This window comes from Canis aureus, chromosome 15 (assembly GCF_053574225.1).
Source record: "Canis aureus isolate CA01 chromosome 15, VMU_Caureus_v.1.0, whole genome shotgun sequence".
NCBI classification, from domain to species: domain Eukaryota; kingdom Metazoa; phylum Chordata; class Mammalia; order Carnivora; family Canidae; genus Canis; species Canis aureus.
Window position 1 is genome coordinate 18,904,590 of NC_135625.1, and position 24,641 is coordinate 18,929,230.

The 24,641-nt window shown below is 38.6% G+C and overlaps 1 protein-coding gene across 8 annotated transcripts in view; it reads left to right on the plus strand.

Moving 5' to 3' along the window:
• Nucleotides 1-24,641, plus strand: part of TENM3 (teneurin transmembrane protein 3) — a 603,842-nt gene that overhangs the window by 418,716 nt on the left and 160,485 nt on the right. For all 8 annotated transcript variants that reach the window (XM_077848637.1, XM_077848636.1, XM_077848639.1 and 5 more), the window contains one exon: nucleotides 23,713-23,951. In XM_077848637.1, the coding sequence (XP_077704763.1) occupies nucleotides 23,713-23,951 (239 nt within the window). The remainder of the gene's footprint in view (nucleotides 1-23,712; nucleotides 23,952-24,641) is intronic.

The following is a 24,641-nucleotide window of genomic DNA, read 5'->3' on the forward strand; positions in this document are numbered from 1 at the left end:
TGAAGCCATGTCTTTTTTTTTTTTTTTTTTAAGCCATGTCTTCTAGTGGAGATGTTTAGAATCATTTGAGGGGGGATGCCTGGGAAGCTCAGCGGTTGAGCGTCTGCCTTCAGCTCGGGGCATGATCCCGGAGTCCAGGATCCATTCCCGCTTCGGGCTCCTTGCAGGTGCTTCTCCCTCTGCCTGTGTCGCTGCCTCTCTCTGTGTGTCTCATGAGTAAATCGATAAAACATTTTATTTAAAAAAATCATTTGAGGGGGAAGATAAAGTGTGTTCTTGTTATTCCTCATACTGTACTAATAAATTTTGGTTGGTAGGAAATTAGGAGAGAAAGTAGCTGTGTAGGGGACAACCCGTTCTTGCCATATGTATAGTTGTAGCTGATTTCTCTGTATTCAGACTGTGTAAGGAATCACTCACGAGGTGATCTGAAAGCAATACCATTTGAAATTCCATTTCAAAGTGATGCCATTAGTGAACCATCCATGGAATTACGTTTTGTAGTTTTATAGATTGACATAGAGGGGCACTTGGGTGGCTCATTCGGTTAGGTGTCTGCCTTCAACTCAGGTCATGATCTTAAGGTCCTGGGGTTAAGCCCCACATCAGGCTTACTGCTCAGCAGGGAGTCTGTTTCTCCCTCTCCCTCTGCTTTGTGCTCTCTCTCTCTCTCTCTCTCTCTGTGTGTCTCTCTAATAAATAAATAAAATCCTTAAAAAAAAAAAAAGCATGAATTGATGTAGAAAGGCAAATCTATCAGTTGATAGTATCTCACTAACGTGTACATGAAGGATAATGAATCCAAACGCTGGAAAGCCTTTCAATCCATAGTCTACTTTTATTGTCTTCTAGTTTTCAGGCATTCACCTCTTCTAATATTGCTAATCAAAAGAAAATGGTATTTCGGGCTTCTCACGTCCTCAGTGTATCAACCTAAGCAGCGATGTGAAAATCTCACACTGTACTGACAGTACTACTGTGGTTTCTTTAATAGTCTCACTTGGTTGGAACTCTTGAGGTGAAGAACCAGTCTTATTTATCATTGATTTTTCCTTTTTTAGTTAAGGTTCCCCATTGAGTATGATTCTCAGGCTCAGTTTCAGATGTATTAACAACTTCATCCAGACGTGTGTCTGCCATTGACTAGTTTTTAATCTGGGGCACAGTTTCATCTTTGGCAATTATTTCTACTTACGCATATACTCATTTTACTGATTCTCACTTTTCTGAAACTGTCATTTAAAAAGGATGTAAGTTATGCAGCAGGAAATTCAAGTTCTGTGTGTATAAGAATCTGTACGCTTTCTTTGGCCCCAGCCCTTTTCTCCTTCCAGCATACATTGATAGTAGCTGCTTGCAGAGTGGCACATAATAATCCACGAAACTCTTGGTCATCTGTCGACTTAGTCTGTGGAGTTGGTAGAGAAGGCACCAAAGGTTTTCTACCTTGTCCTGTTTCTGTGCAGCTTCTATTCTGATGTATTAAAAAGCATTTATCTTTTCACCAGCAGTTTCTTGCTTCCATAACCATGTTTATTTCCTTTCTCTAATGAATTTAACATTTGCTGCTGCTGGAGACAATCGATATGATTGTGTACTGCACATTTCTGCTCTGTAAAAAGAGCCGTTCTGGTCTATAATCTCCTGTGAGTTTCAGATCTCCTCCAGTCACATCCAGACCCGGACAAGTATTTGCAGTATACAAGCATTTCCTTATTATCTTATCATCTCCAATAAATAACAATCAGCACCCATATATAATACCAGTCCTTGCTTAGAATTTTCCTCCCAAATTCCTTTTCTTTGCACTCAATATTTCTAATTCTTTGTATGATTTAGTTCTAGGGCTTTTGCTAGCGTATAGCTCATCCTTTGTTGATTTTATACTTCAGCTGCTTCAGTGCATAGTAATAGCTGCTACCAGAGTATAGAGCAGCTGAGGAAAAGCTGAGACTCGACCCAGTACAGTAGCAGCCCTGGAAGGTGTAGTACAGTAATTCTCTTTGGAAGCCCTGACCTTCAGCAATTGTGAAGTTAATTGCCTGCAAGTTCTTCATTTATATATGTGAATTAAGTAGCTTAGTAGTTACCTATTAGATGTTAACAAAATGGTTCATTTGTAGCCATTTAATAAAAGATTTATTAAAATCTTGTTTTATTATGAAGTCTACTTTGGCATTGATAGTTCATTAATTATGTTCCCGTAGCTCTTTACCTTGTCGTTCAGTAATGCTTTGCTAATTATTAATGTATGAAATTGCATATTAAATTACCTCTTTATTATTGCATTTTTTATTTAAATATTGAAATGTCCTGGGCTGCTTTAATGTGAGATCAATTGCTACATCTTAAAAAAAAAAAAAAAAAAAGGAAGCAGAAGTATTACTTAGGAAATGAAGATATTCTCCTTTTTCCCTCTTTTAATCTTCACTCTAAATGGTTCTAGGGAAAGGCAAGACACTCACACAAGCATTGGATATCAGCCTTTCGTATTAGAAATCCAGGCAGCAGCCGACACATTGTGGTCTTATCGTGCCAGGGAAAGCTTTCCCAGGTGAAAAATTGTACTGTCACCTGCATGCTGATAACCAACTACCTTTAGCAAGATAGTAAGTAGCTCGATGCTCCATAATTACAGATATAGCTTTAGGTAAAATATCCCTGGGAAGGTAATCTACTGACTTAACTTTACAGACTGATGCCATATCCTTTTGTTAAAGATAGTTTGGGGACACCCTAGGGCACCTGTGCAGAAGAATTTCACAAAATATGGAAGAGATGCAAAAATGAAGACGGTAAGGTTACCGAATGCCAACCTCAAAATTGGATCTGGGCCTAGGTTAAGAAATTCTCAGTTGATCTTTAAGAGTCTCTCCATGTCTGTTAAAGACAAACAATAGAACCCCTGTAAACATATCTAAAATTATATACCAATGACTAGTAATCAATTGGATTCTAGATCTCTTGAAATATTTCACCTTTAATAATTTAAAATAGTTCTTAAAAAGTCTACAGTGGGACATGTGTGCACTTGTTTGGAAGAGTAATAGGAAGAAAGAAGAAGAAGGTATGATGTATAAGGATTTCCCAGGTGGTATTTATATTTAAGGCTCGTTTTAATTTGTGGTGTAAAAACTTGTCTCATGGGCAGCCCCGGTGGCCCAGCAGTTTGGCACCACCTTCGGCCCGGGGTGTGATCCTGGAAACCCCGGGGTCAAGTCCCGCGTCGGGCTCCCTGCATGGAGTCTGCTTCTCTCCCTCTCCCTCTGCCTGTGTCTCTGCCTCTCTCTCTCTGTCTGTCATGAATAAATAAATAAAATCTTAAAAAAAAAAAAAATTTGTCTCAGTGAATAGGGAACCTATAGTCCTAATTCAGTGTCTGAGTGTCTGAGTTCTGTGCTGACCATTTAATTTATCATCAAACCAGACAGTTTGAGAGTGAAAGAGTTGTAAGAACCCTTTCCAGAACTTTTACAGTTGTAAACTGAGATTATCCTGGACACAGATGGACATATTGTTACCCAATTAAGTTTTATTTCCAAGAGTGAAGTTGTTTGTTAAGTCCATATTATCTTATACCTAAGATAAATAAGAAAAGGAAACCAAATGAGAGAGGTAGTGGAATAGCAGCCATTGATTGATTCTCAACTTGAACTTTTCTAGTTTCTGTGCCAACTTGTAGCAAATATTTAACCCTTTGTCAACCCCATCACAGAAAAAGCTTCTGTTTTTCTCTAAATATGTAGTTCTTAATACATAAAATATTTGCTTTTATCTTCTTCTCACAATAAGAGGGAGCATATATTGAAGCCAACATACTGAAAGAAATTTTTTTCAGAAGTTCAAGTTTAGAATTTTAAATGTAAAATGTTAGATTTAAAGGTAAATCATATATTCACTAAAAATGTAAAAAAGAGGTAAAACTTGGTCCTGAATTGACTCAGAGTGAACAACTGTGTGTCTCTAGCAGTGTTATAATTTGGTTTCTAAAACTCTTCAACTATACTGAAATAGAGACATCATTCTGAAGTAAAGTATGAGATTGAAGATGATTACTAAAATAAGTAAAGCAAAAGCATGATTTTTTTAAAGCATGATTTTTATTTATTTTTAAAGATTTTATTTATTTATTTGAGAGAGGTAGAGAGAGAGAGAGAGAGGACAAAGCAAGGAGAAGGGCAGAGGCAGAGGGAGAGGGAGAAACAGACTCCCTTTTTCATGTGGGGCTGATCCCGGGATCCTGAGATCATGACTTGAGCCAAAGGCAGACCATTTAATCAACTGAGCCACCCAGGCTCCTCAAAAGCATGATTTTTAAAATGAGATTATTATTAACTAATTATAATGTTCCAGCCTCAAGTTGCTTATTTAGCAGGTATCATGCCAATAATTAAAATGGAAAAGTAGGCTGTGGATTGATAGTAGTTCTAAAATGAAGGTCATTCCCAGGAGTCAGAATTGATATTTATTCCTGAATAAAACCTAGTAGTTTTATTTTAAAAATATATTTTTCAGGGTGCCTGGGTGGCTCAGTCGGTTAAGCATCTGCCTTTGGCTCAGGTCATGATCTCAAGGTTCTGGGATTGAGCCCCACATTGGGCTCCCTGCTCAACAGGGAGTCTGCTTCTCCCTCTTCCCCTGTTCCTGCTCTCTCTCACTACCTCTCTCTCTCTCCCTCAAATAAATAAAATCTTTTTTAAAAAATCTTTTTTTTCTCAAGATGGTTTTAGAGAAAAACTAATCTGTAACCAAACCTTGGCACTGAGCATGAAGGATCCATCAGTTTTGAGAGGGGCATACAGAGGTTCCAAGAAGAGAGGGTGGGAGGGGACCCAGACTTTTACAACTGCAGGCATTTTCTCTTCCTCTTCTTGAGAGGTGGGTTGAAAACCGCTGGAATGATTTCATCAAATTCCATCCTGCAGCCTCACTGTGTGAGAGCCAAGCACTCCAGGTATTTCACACACACCCCCGCCCCCTGCGCGCCCCCCCCCTCCCCCCGGCTATTTCTCGCACCCGGGCTAAACCCTGTGGGTGGGCAGCAGGGATCGGCTCCTTCTCCTGCAGTTTCTCAGTCTTGTCTTTATCCTCCCTAAGATCCAGTTTAGTCCTACCAGGAGGATGGGAGTGCTGAGACAGGGGTGTCACACTTCAGGACATCACTTTGCACAAAAATTTTCTTTCCTTTTTTTTTTTTTTTTTTAAGATTTATCTATTTATTTCGGAGAGAGAACACGAGCAGGAGGGACAAAGAGAAGAAGACAAGAACTCAAGCCTACTGTACTAAGCACAGAGCCCAACTTGGGGCTTGATTTCATAATCCCAAGATTACAACCTGAGCCAAAACCAAGGGTCCAATGCTGAACCAACTGTGCCACCCAGGTGCCCCGGTACCAACATTTTCAAAGGAAGCAAGACTCAAAGAGAAAAGAAAATTAAGAATCCATCTGTTTGCAGAGAGGATAAGGGGACATGGTCTAATCTGTTAAAATCGTGTCCAACTGTATCCATAAGCCCAGATACAAACACGGCGTAACATCAAAAGTAGAGCCTGTGCTTTGTAGTCAGGCCAGATTTTTCATCCAGGATCCATCATTTAAATGATCTATATAATCATCTACAAATTATTTCAGTCCTGGGTCAATTTCCAATGCCATAATACTACTCATTAAAAAAGACTGTTGGGACGTAAAGTGAAATAATGTAGGTGAAGTACCTGGCAAATGATAAGTGCTCCATAAATGCTTTTTATATACACCCAAATAATAATAGCAGCCATTACATAGGATAAGATAACCTAATTAGTTAATAGTCAAATAAATATAAATATCATTTATCATCAAGTAGCTCTCTTCTCTCCAATAAACAAGAAAAGTATTTGTCTGAGCTGGAATGGTTACATCTAATTTGTCTTCATGTGGTAGGTAGGTCAAGCCTACAGGCCACAATTTTATCAGATTAAAATCTCTTGCTTCTTTCACTATTTCTGTCATTCAACAAGAAGTAAGGTGAATTTTTGCAGATAGGAACCCCAAGTCGGCTCAGTTCATTCTTGAGAAGGAAAACAAGTCTTTAAATTATAATGAAAGGCAACTATTCATATTCTTGAAACATTTAATTAACTATAGTAGTAAATGTTTGGAATGAATCAGTCCAAGCCTTGATAGGTGCATTGTCTCCACATCAGTCAGAAGTTAGACCTCAGTTTTACTTAAGGTATTTAAAGCTTTAGGTGTCTTTTGAGCATGATGAAGATACTGTACAATAGAGTAGGCGTGTTATTTTGTTTAATTGAGGTGAACCCATTTCTTTATAATAGCAATTAAAACACCAAGAAAGCATGCATTAATTACTTGCTATAGGCCGTAAGTGATTTTTGAAAGCATAATTCCAACAAATTACAATTACTGTATACTCTGATAATGTTTGGTTTTAGATAACCAGCAATCTGTATAAAATATTCATACACGATAACCTTAATTTCCATAGTACCTAGGAAAATGAATTCTTAATTAGTTCTAACACATTTCCAGTCATTTCTCTGTACATGATAAAATTATAAGGTTATCCATGCCATTACTCTGGTCATAGCTAATGACTGATTTAATCCTTACCTTTTCCTGAGTATGACCCATTCATTTTGAGGCACCTCTCTTCCTCTTCCTCAGCAACTGTTTTGTGAGGTTTTTGTAAAATCCTTTTACTCTTCCTTTAATATTTCCTGTGAAAGTGTTTCAATCCTGCTATGTGTTTACGTGTGTGTGTGTGTGTGTGTCTGTGTGTGTGTGTGTGTGTGTGATCTCTGCCTAACATCATCACTACAGGGTGGCTTTTTCTTTTTCCTAGAATTTATTTCTGTCCAGTTTTAAAACTGTATTGCTCTAAAATTTCATCATCTGCTTACATCACCCATTTACAAACGCCCTGTCAAAGAGAATTGCTTCTCACTTCTTGCGTTTCTTCATTTTTCCCCTGAACATACTTTTGCCTTTTGTATTTTTCTTCACATTGGAGGTGAAGTTGGTTTTCTATTATACTATTCTCAGAATACCTTCTCCTTAGCCTATAAGATTACATTCTTGGACATGCAATTAACCAGCTAAGCTTAATAAATTCTATTTGATAACCCCTCTGATTCTACTGTGACCCTCTCTATGATTTCTTAGCATCTTGCCTCCTATTGTGAACCACTTGAAATACTACCACCAGAAGACATTTTGTTCTAATCACATCCTGTGCTAATATGATAGCACTGCTTTTTGTTCATGGTGGAGTGGAAAAAGGCATTGGTTTGGGGAAAGACAAATCTGGGTTAAAATCTTAACATCCTACTAGCTGTGTAACCTTGGGAAGATGACTCATATTTTTTATCTCTCTCTTTTTTTTTTTCATAAAATGGGCTTGGTGATAACTTTCAAAGATTTTACAAGGATTCATTGAAATGCCATTGCAAAGTATCTGGCACTGTAGTTTCTTAGCTTTTCTTTATTCTTTTCCTAGGTTATACATTTAAGAAAAAAATAACTGATACTTAGACAGATGAAGAATAACTTGGAAGGCAATGAAAGCTTGGTAAAGCAAAAGCAATGATAACTAAGAAGAATTGGCATGTTGATTAATTTTTGTGAACAATTAGATTGCCTTTTCAACTTTGGAGATAGGTGTTTTTTGATTGAGAATAACGAGCACTTTTCCTACTTAATTGGGGTGACTTCCTACGGGAGATCAACTGTGAAGTAAATTTTCAAAGACAAGGTTTGTTTTAGAAAAGAGTAACAGTGATACCGTGGGGAGGAAATTATCTTAGATGGTAGTGGGGTAGTGATAGTTCATAAAAATGAATCCTGAATGCTTTCAGTTGTTCAGCGGGTATTTATGAACGCCGTCTAATGTACCAGCATGAGAAATTCAAGGTTGTTACCGAGGGCCTAGAGAAGTTGTCACTGCTTTTGAGAAATATATGGACTACATTCCAGGACAAATTCACAACTAGAGTCAATCTTGAAGATTATGTGAACCCTTCTTTTAGAACCCATTGAGATTTAGTAATCTGCTCACAGTCACGTGACTGGGCAGTGGCAGCTCACAGCTGGATCTCAGATTCCAGATTTATTCCGTCTCTTCTTGTAGTGTCTCCAGTTGTTTTAGATTACTTATAAAAGAAAATAGATGCACTCAATCCCAAAATACAGGTTGTATTTATTGAATTCATAATTGCACAGGTGTAGCAATCGACTAATCTTACACACACTATCATACCTATATAAATCTAAAATTTGAAAGGACAAAATGAAGTAAGTATCATTTCTAAGTAATTTTTAGTCCTTTTGGATCTGTCACTTAATTTTGTGTGTTTTAATAAGTTACTTTTAAAATATACATCTATAAGATGATTCTACATCAAATATTAATCATACTGTAAACCTTTTTTGACCCTAACAACTATATGAACTTCCTTTTGACAAATAAAAATTATATACATTAAGATTGTACAGTCTGATTTTTTAAGGTGTATTGACCTAATCATTAAAAAATATATATATATATGCACACATTTTATAAAATGATTAATACATCTATCACCTCACATAATTATCCTTTTGTGATATCCTTATGTGTGTGTGTGGTGTGAGCACTCAAGGTCTACTCTCTTACCAAATTTCTGGTATCCAATACAATATTATCAACTATAATCACTTGGCTGTACATTAGATCACCAGCACTTACTCATCACACAGCTAAAAGTTTGTACCCTTTGACAAACATTTCCCTAGCCCCTGGCAGCCGCCATTCTGCTCTCTCATTCTAGGAGTTTGACATTTTTAGATTCTACACAAGTGGGATCATACAGTATCTGTTGAAATTTGTCTAATTTCTCTGATGTTCTAGCAAACTAATTAGAAGTTGTTAACATTTTCACATCTTTAAATAAACAAGGACCAAACTCACGAACATACCATGTTTTGCAGACTTTTAGGCAATTTAGAAAATTAAAAATTGTTAATAGGTGGCAATCATTGTTTTTGGCAACAAAATAATATATTGATGGGACTATTTCCAAATATGAGTTTATTTTTAAATCCTGTCTAAACTATGAATTCCTTTAAAGAAGCAATACTTTCTTATTTGTTCTTGATACTACTTTACCTTGAAGGGACAGATTAATAATTTTTTCAAAAATATGTTCTCGGAGCCATGCTACTGACAGCCACTTGTCATCCCAGAAAAGGTCAGCAAATTTGGACCCTTCTCCTCTTTATATATTTAGCTCCCTTTTAAGGTTTATAACTCTTTTGGGTACTTTGCCATGAGCTAGCTAGCTAACCTTGATGTGATTAAAAAAGATTTTCAGAATCACTCTACAACTCATCCCAAAATATTGTGAAGAGTCTTGTATTTAATTAATCACACACCAGCAGCAGAAGTTAAAAGGTGAGAACATTACTGTCAACTCCTCTACTTGGTGTGCTCACCCTTCTCCCTAGGATACCTCATAGATTTATTGATTTTCCCACAAAAGGACCAAAAGCACAGTCCACTGTCATCACTATATTACATATTATTAAAATTTAGTATCTTTCTTATTCTTTAGACAAGAGATAAGTATAAACTGAAATCTGTTTTATACACGAGTTAAGATACATATCTCACATAGAAACTACTATGTTTTATAACTGATTAAGACCAATGAAATTTTAGGGCCAAAAAGACCTACCTTTGCTTCTGTATAAACTTTGACAAATTAAAGCTCACTTTCCTCATCTTAAAAAAGTAAATTTTAGGGACATCTGAGTGGCACAGTGGTTGAGCATCCACCTTCGGCTCAGGTTGTGATCCTGGGGTCCTGGGATTAAGTCCTGCATCTGACACCCCGCAGAAAGCCTGCTTCTCCCTCTGCCTGTGTCTCTGCCTCTCTGTGTGTGTCTCTCATGAATAAATAAATAAAATCTTTTTAAAAAATAAGTTTTACTACATATACACACACAGTGGGGATTTTGTGAAAATTAAAAATAAATATTAAAAGTAAATATTTTCCTTATACATAGTAAATCGGTGTTCGCTAAGGTTTATTTAAAACACTTTCCTCTCTTTGGACTGATTACTTTATGTTATGTTTTGTTAAATAATTGTGGTTCTCTAGTACATACGTGATTGACTAGGATACCTTCAACATCTCTTGTACCCCGAAATTCTTTTATTCTTCATAAACTTACATCGACACTTGAAATTCTTCTCTTTATCTAGATCATACTTCCTTCTCAAACTTCTTTAGAAACTCTGAACATTTTTAAGCATAGATGGCCATCAATAATTAAATGAATTAATAATTAAAATCTTGTTCAAATAGCACATAGGAATTTTAAGACGTTATTTTTCATTCCCATTTTAATTTTAATAGATTTAGTTTGTGATTGCCAATGGTAGGTGTAATTGATAACCTTAAAACATGTAGGAAAGTATCTATAGAAATCTATATAGATTTCTGCATTTGATGCTATGGCCACACCATTATAATAACTAAAATTTGAAACAAAGACTGTTAAGCTATTTTTGCCTTCTTGGTAATGATAAAAGGGAAAAACAAAAACAAAAAGAAATCTGCATATTTAACCTGTTGTTCAGTTCCCAGCCCTCCCAAACTCTGTAACATGATTTTGTGCTTGGTAATTGATGTGTCTATATTTAAATAAGTCATAATTAAAATATGTTGTTTCCTATTATAACACTAAGTATTTTTATACAGCTATGGTTGTACTTGAATTTTATGTAAGTTTCACAATACTGAAAAATAAATATATATTCAGTAAAAAAATATATTTCCCCCAAATCACCTTAATACTCTAGAATTTTTCTTCCCAGTTTTCAGAGATCAAAGCTGTACTTACCATGAACATGTTTGTATATTCAGTATAATGACAAATTGATACAGTGGCAATTGCTAAAATGTATATCATTCATACACTCATATTGCAGAATTTTTTGGTAAAATATGAAAAACAGTTTTTGTCTCAAACCACTTTTTTGTGTAACCACTAATAGCTCATATTAATTCAGGTAACAGCAGTGAAATGTATCTTGTTTATAAGCTTTTCATTTAAGACATTTTTCTTGCTGGGATCACCTCCTGGTGTGAAAGTTGTCCAAAGATGATAGCACATCAATTCAAAAGTATAATAGATTTGAGACCACAACATGCTATCAGCATGAAGAAGTAGTTTATCAGTCTAACTCACTGTGTCACAGCTAGAATCATTACAGATTTGTCCTTTTGTTTTCACATCAAAATATATAATTTATATTCTAATGTTGATTACTCACTTGGGGGGTGTTTAATTTTCCTTATTTAAAATATTTTTCTTTAAAATGCCATACCATAATTAATTTAGAGGTAATAAAAGAAGAGGCATTTTAATTAGTAGGACTTAGAAAACATTTTCTCCTTACAATTCAGGGATGCATAGTATATTACTTACCAGAAAACATTTTCAATTAAGTTTATAGTAATAGTACCTTTATATTAGAGCAAAATAATTAATCCATTTTGAACCAGCCCTGGCCAATTCTTGGAAGTTTACACACATGTTACACATAGGCACATGCACATACCTGTTCTTGGACTCTATTTCAGAATTATCAGAGATTAAATTATCAAAATGCAAAAAGAAAAATACTGAAGTTCAGTCCATTCTTGGCTCACTCTAGGTATATTTTATTTCTTAATTGTTTCCCTTTATATCAATCCTTAAGGCAAGCCTCTTCAGCTTTTAGATCCCATTTGCTAGTTTTTATTTTTAGTTATAGCTTTTGTCAAGTACTCCTGCTACCACAGTGGTTATTGAAGTTAATTAAAACCTAGTCTTCTAAGTACTTTTTACTTTCCTCAATCTGGGTAAGTACTCTCCTCAGTTCTCCTGCTCCCACCCTTGAAAGCATGTTTGAAAATAGTATCGAAAGACAGAAGGGTGCCTGGGTGGCTCAGTGGGTTAAGTGTCTGCCTTTGGCTGGAGTTGTGACTTCAGGGTCCTGGGATCGAGCCTATGTCAGGCTCCCTGCTCAGCGGGGAGTCTGCTTCTCCCTCTCCCTCTGCTTCTTCCCTGCTTGTGCGCTCTCTCTCTCTCAAATAAATAAGATCTTGTTAAAAATATATCAAAAGACTGAGAGAAAACACTTAAACTGTAATAATGAGGATTCAGTATGGTTTTGTTTTGTTTTTTTCAAATATGCTAGAATTCTGCTCCCTCTGAAGAGGACTTTTTTTTGTTTGTTTGTTTTTTTGTTTTTTTTTTTAATTTTTATTTATTTATGATAGTCACACACACACAGAGAGAGAGAGAGAGAGAGGCGCAGAGACATAGGCAGAGGGAGAAGCAGGCTCCATGCACCAGGAGCCCGATATGGGATTCGATCCCGGGTCTCCAGGATCGCGCCCTGGGCCAAAGGCAGGCGCTAAACCACTGCGCCACCCAGGGATCCCTGAAGAGGACTTTTTTTTTTCATCCTGTTGTCTTATAGATCTGAAGCTGCCACAGCTACAGCCTTGGTCAGGGTGTGGTGGTGCATTCATTGTGGCCAGTGCTAGAAACACGGCCCTGGTTATCACTACTGTCCTCAGGAGCTTCAAAGAAGGAGAAAAGTGAAGAAATATTTATGCATAAATATGCATATGCAGAAAATATTTTTATTTTTTTTCCCTTCTCCTCATGTAGTAGATGTGTAAAGGGGTAAAGAGGTTATATTTATGTGTGTACGTGTGCGTGTGCACAGTGCCTTCAAAATATTTATGACTGAGGTTTCCAGAAGTCTCTGCTAACAGATAAAGAGAAGGATGAGAGGTAGCTTTTTTCCCTATAAATTTTAATACAGGTAGTAAATTGAAGCCAAGACTGTAGAGGAAAAAAGAATGTTTAAGAACTATTCCAGCCAGAAAGGTTAAGGGTAGGGAAATAGCATTATCTATATGAAGACAGTAGGAACATTTTGGGAAGCTGTAAATACGGTGAATTATTAGACTTCTCCATAGCTCACAAATCCAAGTATTAAGTTTGAAGAGAGACAGAAAGAGAACCCCCCAAAGAAGGTACTTGTGAAATAAGATAGTATGTTGATGAATGTCTTATAGATACATGGAAATATAGATAGCAGAGGAAACAAAGAACCCAAAGAGAACAGATATTGGCATCTCATTTAGAGATAAAGTCCAATAAACGTTATAGATACTTAAAAGTAGCAATGGGATGAGAAGGCACCAAGAGCCTGGTTTCTTAACACTTAGATGAATTTGAAAGAGAAATACAATATAGAGGGGTGTTAGAAGTAAAAAAAAAAAAATCAAGAGTTCAAAAATGTTCAAGCCATTTGCTTCTGGGGTCAGACGGACTGAGCCTCATATTGTAAAAATTCCATTTGTTCTCAGTTGACCGCTTGGTGTGAGCTACCAGTCTTGACTTTCTAAGCAGGAATCTTTTGCATGACTTTCTGATTTGCTGCAGAATCTTGATGAGAGTCTTGAGTGAAACTGAAGCTAAAAAACCAATATGCCTTACTCAGGTGCTAGTGTGGGTGGGCTTCTCCCTGACATTCACAGCAGCCTCTGCCATCTCTGGGTTCAGGAATCTTACAGAGCTTCCGAGGGCCAGCATCCTCAACTGGTGGAGATTTCTCTCCAAATAGCTAGGTATCGAGACACAGTAAGTAACTGTGATAGATGCCTTGGGCTGCCTTTGAGAATCAGTTGCTAAGAGGTCAGAAAAACAAGCAGGAACCCAGCCTTGAATAAGAACAGGTGATTTTTCTATATAGGCATTTGCTTTCTTTAGTTTTCTGTTTCATAGCTGCCAGAAATTTTGGGTTTCACTGCATTAATTTTTTTTATTTCACTGCTTAATTATCTAAAGCACATCATTTAAGTAAACCACTTTTTCGGCCTTTTAATTAGTTATAAATACAATGCTAAATATACATTTAACAGATTATCCAGTTGGCTTTCAAACTTAAAATTCAGAATCTGGTAGTGAAAATTCTAAAGACAGAGATAATGAACTGTAGATTTTTTTAAGTTTTCAGAGTGCTTGGATAGTTACTATCATCGTTCAGGTATATCATGTCTTTCAAATATATACTGACAAAGATAGGTAGGTAGGTAGGTAGGTAGATAGATAGATAGATAGATAGATAGATAGATAGATAGATAGATAGAGGCTGTTTTAATTCCTGCAGTATTTAATCAATATATTCTCAATAATAGACTATAAGCAGTTGAATAAGTGGTAATGAACAATATGGAAGGAAGATAAGACACAATAATTAAATTTTGTATATTTTGACAGTTTTTTACAAAGTATTTTATCTTAAAATGAATTCTAGGCAACCTGCCCATTGTTTTGGCATCAAGTGACTAAAACTAATTTGAACTCAGTAGTTAATTTTAGCCTTCATATATTTCCAGGTAAATTTAATCCATAAGTGTGGGATTCATTTGCTTTAGATCTGAAAATGTCATTTTGGAAGAGTCGTTTGATGTTGAGGAAATCTTGTGAGACCTTTAATAAAGCCTCTTAAATCCAGAAAGTTATATTTTTGCCTGAAGGAAAAGGAACCTATACCTTAAAATTCCCTCAGCTCTTAAGTGAGAACTTTGGATTCTGAAAAGGTGGTAAATGTGACCAAATATAGTCAGTCCTTCTCAGTGGCAACTGTCTTTGAAATCAGAGCATCTAATTGGAAGTAAGCAATCTGTGTTCTAGGTAAAAGTTTTAATGATTTGCCTAGAAACAGAAGTAGAAAACAGAACATTAAGACGGTTTATTTAAGCAGTTCACATTAAGTTTGAAAGAGATTACTCTCTTTGTTCAACAAAGAATATAAGACAAGGGGCATCTGGGTAGCTCAGTGGTTGAGCGTCTGCCTTTGGCCCAGGGCGTGATCCTGGGCTCCTGGGATCGAGTCCCACATCGTGCTCCCCACAGGGAGCCTGCTTCTCCCTCTGCCTGTGTCTCTGCCTCTCTCCCTGTGTCTCTCATGCATAAATAAATAAATAAAATCTTAAAAAAAAATAAGACAAGCAAGAAAGCATTACCATCTCCTGGGCGGTAGCATCTTTCTCCCCATAAGATATAGTAGATTATATACAAAGCGGATAGTATTCCAGGTGTTTGTACATCACTAATAAACATTTCAGCTGTGCTTTAGAGACAGAACTGAACACCGTGACACTTTTTTTAGTCATTTGCTTTCTTGGGTACTACCTGAAAAGGTTTTTAACACTGTATGAAACAGTGAAGAAAGAAACCTCTTTTGTACGAAGACAACCAGCTATGAAGTGGATCTCATTAAAATTTCATTCAGTGGCTGCTCACTTTCTTTTTGACTCTTACTTTCTGTCTGAATGTCCCATTGAGGAAAGGATTCAAACCACTTGGAGTAACACTGTATGTTTTCCAAGGATGCTTTTCATTTTGGTCCCTGTAATTTGCAATTTATGAAACCATGCTTTTGATATTAGAGGAATAACATGATTATATTAACCTCCCGAACAAAAGACTAGTATGAGCCCATTTGTTTCCTAGTGACTCTTACAAGTTTATGATTTGATTATATATTATAACTTATTTAATTTTATACTTGAAGTCAGGATCTTTTCAAATGAGCATTGATATGCTGGTGTAATGTAATATACAAAAGCACGTTTAAATTTACTTTTAAAATCTGATTTAAAAAAATAATAAAATAAAATCTGATTAGTGGGATGCTTGGGTGGCTCAGTGGTTGAGCATCTGCCTTTGGCTCAGGTCATGATCCTGGGGGTCCTGGGATCCGGTCCCACACCGGGCTCCCCATGCTTGTGCTGCTTCTTCCTCTGCCTATGTCTCTGCCTCTTTGTGTCTCTCATGAATAAATAAATGAATTCTTTAAAAAAAATCTGATTAATTTACCATTAAGAATCTTATGGTAGTAAGTTTTGTGGTTTATTATTTTGAAAGACAAAATCAATCAAAAGTGCAGAGTTTCTAAGGAGCAAAGCATCCCTGCTAAGAGATGGAGTAAGGAAGCCAGCAAACGGTATGAAGCAGGTGTAGGCGGCCTGAGAGAAGGGTAGGTAGGAGTGACGGCTGGATGCATAGAAGTCGTCCGGCATCCTGTGCAGGTCTAGTATTGAAAACACGACATTTGATGAGAGTAGAAAATTTGAAATGAAGATGTTACTACTGCCTCTCCTTTGCCTCTGCCAGACAGGTTCAAAAGAGAGAGTTGAAGTTGAAGAACTCAGAAGAACTTTTCAACCCCAGCAAAATGGACAGACAGGAAGGGGAGGGGAGGGAAGGAGAGAAGGAAGGAGGACAGGCAGGCCAGCCATAAAGGACAGAATGCAGGGTTCCCTGGCAGGGTGGATACTTGAGGGGGGGTAGGGGTGGGGGGACAGAACAGGCAGGCTAGAATAATCATTGAAAATTACCCCCGAGTCCTTCAGAGAGACCTACAGGATAGAGCCCCTAGCGGTGACCCACAGGCCTGAAGGGGGAGAGCAGGGAAGATGAGGGGATTCAGTCCTGGTCCCTACTAATTTGAAATTTGTGACATGACCCATGGAAAAGACCCAGCAGAGGATCGGTGAGAAACAGAAGCCTGGACGCACGGCGGAAGATGAAACGAAAAGGCTGGTTCTGGAGGCAGATCCACAAAGAGAAACCGCTCTTTCAACTCGCAGCAGAGGAAGGAACAGTTTATTCATGGTGCCTAATCCGGAGGAGTTGTTTTTCCATTCCTGTTAGAGACGCTACCCGGCGAATAATGCTGTGCAGTTCCCCGGCTCTTGTCTGCTTGTTGTTGTTGTTAAATAGAATCCCCCTCAAGATTGCAAAGCCACAAAGCAACTGTTAGTGTTCGGTGACCTCCTGCACCAGCCGTCTTTGGGGCTTTGAAATTGATTTTCCTCATCTCAGTCTCTGATAGTCTCTCTTCAAGGGCGCCTCTCTAGTTCATCACCAGAGTGGCAGCGGTGGCACAGATAGCTGAGGAACTGGATGCAGGCGTCACGCAGGGCATCATTAGAAACATCAGAACAAAATCAGCCTGCGCCCGGGTGCTCCGTGTTACAAAGGAAGCTGCTGCTGCTGCTTTATTGCCGAATACAATGGGGAAAATTCTCGCAGGATTTGCTTTTTTCACTCCCAAATATGGCCTGAGAAGTAAAGAAAATTTCTCCCTTTATTCTCCAAACCTCATGTGGATGCCGGGTCAAAACCGTGTGTTTTTTGATAGTAATTTTTGCAGAATTTTTTTTGAGACGTGAGAAGCATCTTCCCAAGGCTGGATGCCCCGGCAGAGAGTCACGGAGAGGAAGAGACTGCAGTGATGCTCAGAAACGTGTGCCTCGTGGAGAATTCGATGGCAAAACGAATTCTCTCGCAAGAAAGCTCGTAGTGTACTTTTCGTACGGCTGCACTGCGATGCCCGGTGACCTGTGGCTTCATTTGATCGCGGGGGAGTCTACACATAAACTGGGTGTTGTGTTGGACCTTCAAACAGGTACAAAGACGGTTCTGGGCCTTCGAGATCATCATTAGTCCCAATGCACTCTTGTCAGTGTTTTATATTTTGTGTTGCAGTGGAAAAGACATTGTCGACTTTGGAAGGAAGGCATCTTATCTGAACCTAGAGATTGGATTTTTTACTAACTCTGAAACCCCACGCTCCACATTATACAAAATAGGTTGACAAAGACCTCTTCTGCTAGGCTAGTTAGTGGGCAAGAAGATTTTCCGTGTGTGCTTTTACATACCTACTTGGAGGCCTCATGTTACTACCCAAAGGGATCGTCCTCACACGATGACATCATTTGTTGGTAAACAGCTTCAAAATACATCATTTAAACAGTCTTTACAACTCCTTTCTGTGCTTACATACTAGAAAGCCATCTAAAATGATTGAAGACCAATGATTTGATTTGATTTCATTGGATCTGATTTGATTTTTTTAGAGAGAGTGTGAGAGAGGAGGAGGGCAGAGGGAGAGAGGGTGACAGAGAATCTTAGGCAGACTCCACACCCAGTGCAGAGCCCAGCACAGGACTTAATCCCACAACCCTACGATGGTGACCTGAACCAAAACCAATGGTCAGATGCTTAACCGATTGAGCTACCCAAGGGCCCCAAAGACCAATGATTTTTAAATGTAGCGCACTGGTGATTTGGCTTCTCTTTCAGTGTTTTATGACTCTGTATGTATTTTACATATATAGCGTCTCCAGAGCACTAATTTGATATGGATAGTCGTTTAGACAGAGGAAGGGGAAGTGTACTTCTAAGTTATAAAGTCAGTGGCCAGGGACGCCTGGGTGGCTCAGAGGTTGAGCATCTGCCTTTGGCTCAGGGCATGATCCCGGGGTCCTGGGATCGAGTCCCACATCGGGCTCCCTGTAGGGAGCTTCTCCCTCTGCCTGTGTCTCTGCCTCTCTCTGCATGTCTCTCATGAATAAATAAATAAAATATTTTAAAAACTTAATAAAGTCAGTGGCCAAAACAATACAACTTAAATTCTATTTCCTCTTACAGCAACAAAATTAAATATATGTATTAAGTAAGTTAGAAACTCTCCAAGTAAAGAGGTCTCCAGTTCCACTAATATTGATGAATAGAGTATTTCTGAATATTACATCTGTGTTTTCAACACTATCTCAAAGTTGCATTTTGCTTTGAGAAAAATAATCATTTCATAACAATGAAAGAGTTCTTTGCTGGGGTCACCAAAGCAGATGGACATCACATTGGAAACTCTTCGACTTGTGGAAATTGAAAGTGAGATGCCTGATTCGAGATTGGCAGGTGTCTAGCTCATTATTTTGCCCATGGTAGATCCATGTTTTCAGTGTTGGGGCTACAATCAGAATCTTTAGGGTCACACAGGTGCTGGTTCAAGTCCCATTTCCCATTTGAAACGACCCAGCCTGCTTTTTGGATAAAGCGGTGACACATTTTCCAGGGATGGTTTTTATTTCGGTCCCTGTAATTTTCAACTTTTATTTTATTATTAATCGATAGCTGTAGGTCTTTGGCCAAGGTACCTGATTTCTCTGAGACTCCCTTCCCCCATCAGCACAGGGCTCACCATTCTATTTGTTTTACAGTATTTATTGAGCAACTACTATGTGCCAGGAGTTTTTTAAGTTCGGAAAACGCACAGGTGAATAAGATTTCATGGAGCTTGCATCCTAATGGGAAAAGACCAACAACAGATTAGTGCTGTGGATGTATATTTCTTAGTCATCACCTTAGTATACTAGATAAACAACTTTTTAAATATATATCTGTCTCTCTGTTATTTAAAGCTCTCATTCCTAAAAACTTTACACAGACGACTCAAGCCTCTCCCCGTCCTGCCCCTGCCTTCTTACACGGTCCTGTGGGCATAGCAGGAAGCATCCTCATGTTTGAGTCTTCTCCACCTGAGCTTTGAGTTTTCATGCTGTCTCGCCCTTCACTGTTGATGGCCAGGTTATTGCTGACACAGCTTTCGTTCCTACCTGCGTGGGCGCTTCAGGTCCAATGGTACACTCTGCTATTTCCGAGCTACTCTTGAAGCCATAGAAGTAATTCTGCTTCTTACATATAATGCTGAGGCACAGAAATTTCAGGAAGGGTCTCTCCACAGAGACCCTTATGCACTCCATGCCTCCGTTTGCTGTTCCGGATCCTGATACCTCCTCAGGCCTCTGCCTTGAGATTTAAGTACAGGTTGCTACTGCTGTTACGTCCTGCTGATTCACTCTGTCGTCTCTGCTTCCCCAGCACCAGGGAGGTCGGGGGCCGGGCCTGTGTCCTGAGATGCAGCGAATCTGCTGCCCTCATCCATCTCTCCTCGTTTTTGAGGTGAACCTTTCATCTCTAAAATTCTGTATCTTTCACACATTTTGGGTATAGCTCGAATCCTCCCTATGTCTGCTTTTCCCCAGAGGTTCTTCATGTTACCCAAGCCTAAGACAAGGGAATGGAACCTGCCTTTGGCCGTGGGCCGACATACTGTTGCTTTTCGAAGGTTGTTGTTTCTGTTCATAGTTTCATCAGGTAGCGCTCTCTGCTATTTCTAGACCATCACGGGTGGCATGGGAGTAGCAGAGAGAGCCTCATCCCTCTCTGGAGCCATGCCACCTCCCCAGGATGCTGCCTCTGAAGCAGAGGGCAGGTGTCTCTCACTGGGCCCATTTGAGGCCTCTGGCCTATCAGCTCCCTGCCTGCAGATTTCCTCCAAATCTGGAGGGAAACCCCTTTCATCTCACACCATCTTTTACCCAAACATTGTGACTGTCCCCCAGTGGATGGGACTGTAGGAAACCAGCAAGAGATTCGGGCTATTTCTGCTGTTCATTTTGTCTCATCTCTCCTGGAGGCAATTGCAGTGAAGCAGCCGCTGGAATTGAGAGAGGCGAAGTAGAGCAAAGACAGCCCAAGGGGGGTAGAATTTCAGGAGGAAAAACACACTTTAAATAGGATTTTACAATTTTAATCCTCTATACAAACCAATGAACAAGAACTGATTGTAAGAAGCGCTCTGAAGGAAGTACGCATGATGGGACGATGGAGAATAACCAGTTCGTGTCCGGTTGCGTGTAACTGTCCATCACCTTCTCCAAGAGCACTGAATGTGCATCCTTTGGACTGCTTTTTTTAATCCTTTCCATGGCGTTGAGGAAATAGTCTGTCCCTTTGGGCTGCTGAACATCTTGCACACTCGTCACATATAATGCTAAAAAAAAGTACGAACTCAGACCAGGAGACCAACCACAGCTGGCAGGTCTGATCTTACCTGACACCTGTTTTTATAGCGATCACAAGCCAGGAATGTTTTTTACACCTTTCAGTGTCTGGGGGAAAAAACTTCATGACATGCATGGGAAAATTATATGAAATTAAAATTTCAGTGTCCATAAATGAAGTTTTATTTGAATACAGCCACACACAGTCCTTTATGTATTATCTGTGGCTGCTATCATGAGCTAGTATGGCCAGAAAAGCTAAACTGTTTAGTATTTGGTCTTTCACACAAAGAGATTGCTTGTCTAAATGATCAGGTTCCTGCCTGGCTACAGTCCATCTCCTTATCCAGAGTGCTTGCTGGCGTGTCAAACTGGCAATATCAGATTTGCAAAGTGGGGAATTAATTTTGTAAACATTGATTTTAGAGGGTGTTAATTTTGAATTGGGATTTAAAGTCTTCAAATGATGATTTTTGGTCTTTTGGAATGCAGGTTCCAATTGGGACTTTGGGAAGACAAACAGCTGATGCTTATTGAGCCCTTACCCTGTGTGAGATACTAATAAAAACACAACATGTGTGTTGCTTCATTTAATGCTCATAAAATGTCTGCACAGGAGCTACTATTCACATTCCCATTTTACAGATGATAAAACCAAGCTGCAGAAAACTTGAGTCATTCACCAAACACCATTCAGCTCATTATAGGTGAAGTTTTCCAGAGCCCACATTCTTAATAACCATGCTGAATAAGAACATGGTAGGAGATTCAAAAAATATTGTTTCCAACATAAGATTTAACTCCGGCTATAAACTTGCCTTATAAAGTGCTTCCATGGGGAAAAATGGATTCACAATATACTTACTAGTGTAATCTATAGAAGAAGTAACAATTTATCATTTGCATCTGTTCTAATTTTGTGGTTGACAGAGCATTTTTACTGTTTTTAAGGACTTTATTTATTTATTTGACAGAGAGAGAGCACAGGCAGGGGGAGTGGCAGGCAGAGGGAGAAGCAGGCTCCCCGCTAAGCAGGGAGCCCCACAAGGGCCTCGATCCCAAGGACCCCGGGATCATGACCTGAGCTGAAGGCAGATGCTTAACCAACTGAGCCACTCAGGCGCCCTGAAAAGCATTTTTACATACATTAACTGGCTTATAACCCTGTGAGATAAGTACATCATTAGCTCCATTTTACAGATGAAAAACAACAAAACGGAGGCTTCGTAGGATCACGTATCTAGGAAATGATCAACCAGGAACTTAAACTCAGATCTAATTTCTACTCCAGAATTCTTGCCATTGTACCTAACACTATACCATCTTAAGCAAACTTTCATGACTTTTGCCATATCTCCAAACCAGCTACGTGAATAGTCACTTAGCAGTTTTTTGGAAATGGATTCTTTGTAACTTAAACACTGACTAGCCTTTGCGATAATATCCATAAGCAGTAATGTACATAAGATCATGAGTTTGATTCCTCCTATATTTATACAACACTTCTGTTGTGCTTACTATATTCCAAGCACTTCACAGTATATATTAACTCCTTTAAGGGCCTCGTAGCAACCCCTGAAGGGCAGATACTATTAGTGCCCCTATTTTGCAGATTAAGAAACCAAAACACAAAAAGATAAAGTAACTTGCCCAAGGACACAGACCTGGTAAGCAGTGAAGTGGGGTTTGAACCTCAGGAGTCTTGTCTAGCTTCCAAGTTCTGTCCTTTTAACCCCTTAACTTATTAGATATATTTAATTTTTTTGTGATACATTAAAATAAGTACATCAGTACTAAAAGTTAAAATATTCAGCTGTGTACTATCTCCAGTCATCTTTCACAAAAACTGTGTTTGTATCGTGGTGGAATATTCCAAAATACCCATAACCTCCTGTATATGCAAGAGAGAACATAGTCTGTTGACCTCACTGGACCTGGTATTAGGGAAAATTTATTAGGACATAAAGTGAACTCACAATAAATTACTGGTATAATATGAAATATAAAGCACGAAAAATGTGGTGCTTTTCTTTTAATTGGGGAACTTTTGTTGTTAATAGGAATCTTAAACTAGTCATCTTTCCTGAAGAATTTCTTACACAGCACTCTTGTCCTGTGGTCATTTCATTTCTGCTTACACATTTTCAAAGTAAGAGAATCTACAACTTTTAGAGGCGGTTCTCTCCACTGCCATCCAGCTCAGTTGTTAGACACTCTCTATTTGATCTCAAACCTGCTTCACGAAAAAAAAAAAAAAAAAAAAAAAACCTGCTTCACGGACCTCCTCATTTATTTAGTTTGATTTTAGAAGTGTTCTGTGATTCCTTCCTCTTTCTTCCCTTTTCCCCTGGTTATGTTTGACATAGGCTAAAAATAAAACTACTTTGCATCCCTTGAGACCTGACCAGCTGCCTGTGGCCAAGCTTGCTAGTGCTTGTTAGTGGGAGAGCAGGCTGGGGTTAGAATGTTTCTGTGGACTTCCAGAAAATAAATCATCCTGCAGAACCTCAGTGTGGTCATGCATACTTGTGTGCATATGAGGACGTAGTCTCACACAGCGGTAAATACACGTGTGGCTGTAAAGTAAGGCGATTCGTTTTCTTAAGTGGAATGTGAATATGCTCTTAATGTAATTCATACAAGGGAGTTCCAGAATGGTTTTGTGTGGGAAATGGTGTGATTAGAATAACTTCATAGTGTCTCAAGATATCTACTTGAATCTGTGTTACAAATCAGTTTCTGTATCCATTACAGGTATATCCATTACAAATCAGTTCGATCATCAGAGTCACCATTATGAGTTGGTTAAAATATTTCCTTAATTCTTGATTTTTTTAATTACATAAGGTCATGGGGGATGGAGAGAGACAAAGAGAAGAGAGGGAAGAGCTAATGTATAGCTGAGTCTGTCTCCCACATGTGAGCATATTCGCATCTCATGGCGATATTCTCTTGTTCTGCAGGCATTTCCTATTCAAAACAGGAACAGGGACAACGCCACTGTTCAGCACTGCAACCCCAGGTTACACGATGGCATCTGGCTCTGTTTACTCGCCGCCTACTCGGCCACTACCTAGAAACACCCTATCAAGAAGTGCTTTTAAATTCAAGAAGTCTTCAAAGTACTGTAGCTGGAAATGCACTGCCCTGTGTGCTGTAGGGGTCTCCGTGCTCCTGGCAATACTCCTATCATATTTTATAGGTAAGGACAAATTTTTACAATTACTTTGTCTCTCCATCAGGATGTTATATTGTCGTCATGTTGGTCTCCTCTATCTTTGTGGCCAAGAAGTATATCACGAGGTTCATCTTCCAGAGAGAAGATCAATTAGTACCTTAAAAATCACGGAGTATCTCAAGTAATCTTTGGCAACTGCAGATAAATAGAAAAGCTGTCTTTGCAGAAAGAATAAAGTTGACAGTTGGGCACAGACTAGGGTGTGAACTTGTGTTTGACGTATCCCTCTTGAAACATGGGTAAGTCTGTGACATCTCGTGTACACAGAATCATTCAAGCACTTGCAGGAAGGGACACTGCTTAGGAGTCCCCTTTGATGCATCGTCGATGGGGAGCTCTCTGCTACTTGTACAGTGAGGCATCTTTCAGCTAACTCAGCTATCTGAATGTAAAACCCATCACTCAGGACCATCATCTTGCACTCAGCAACACTCTCCAGAGAACTGTGTATCCATAAAACAATGAATGGATTACATACTCATTCATATATGTGGATTTTTCATCTTTTATGATGTAGTATTGATCCTCTTTTTCATTTCATAGTAACCCAAATGATGGAAGCTGCTAATAGCAGTTGTAAATTGGCTTTTATTTAAGTGTTTCGTAACACGTATGAGCATTTGAACTATGGGCAATGGCTTTTTAAAATGCCAG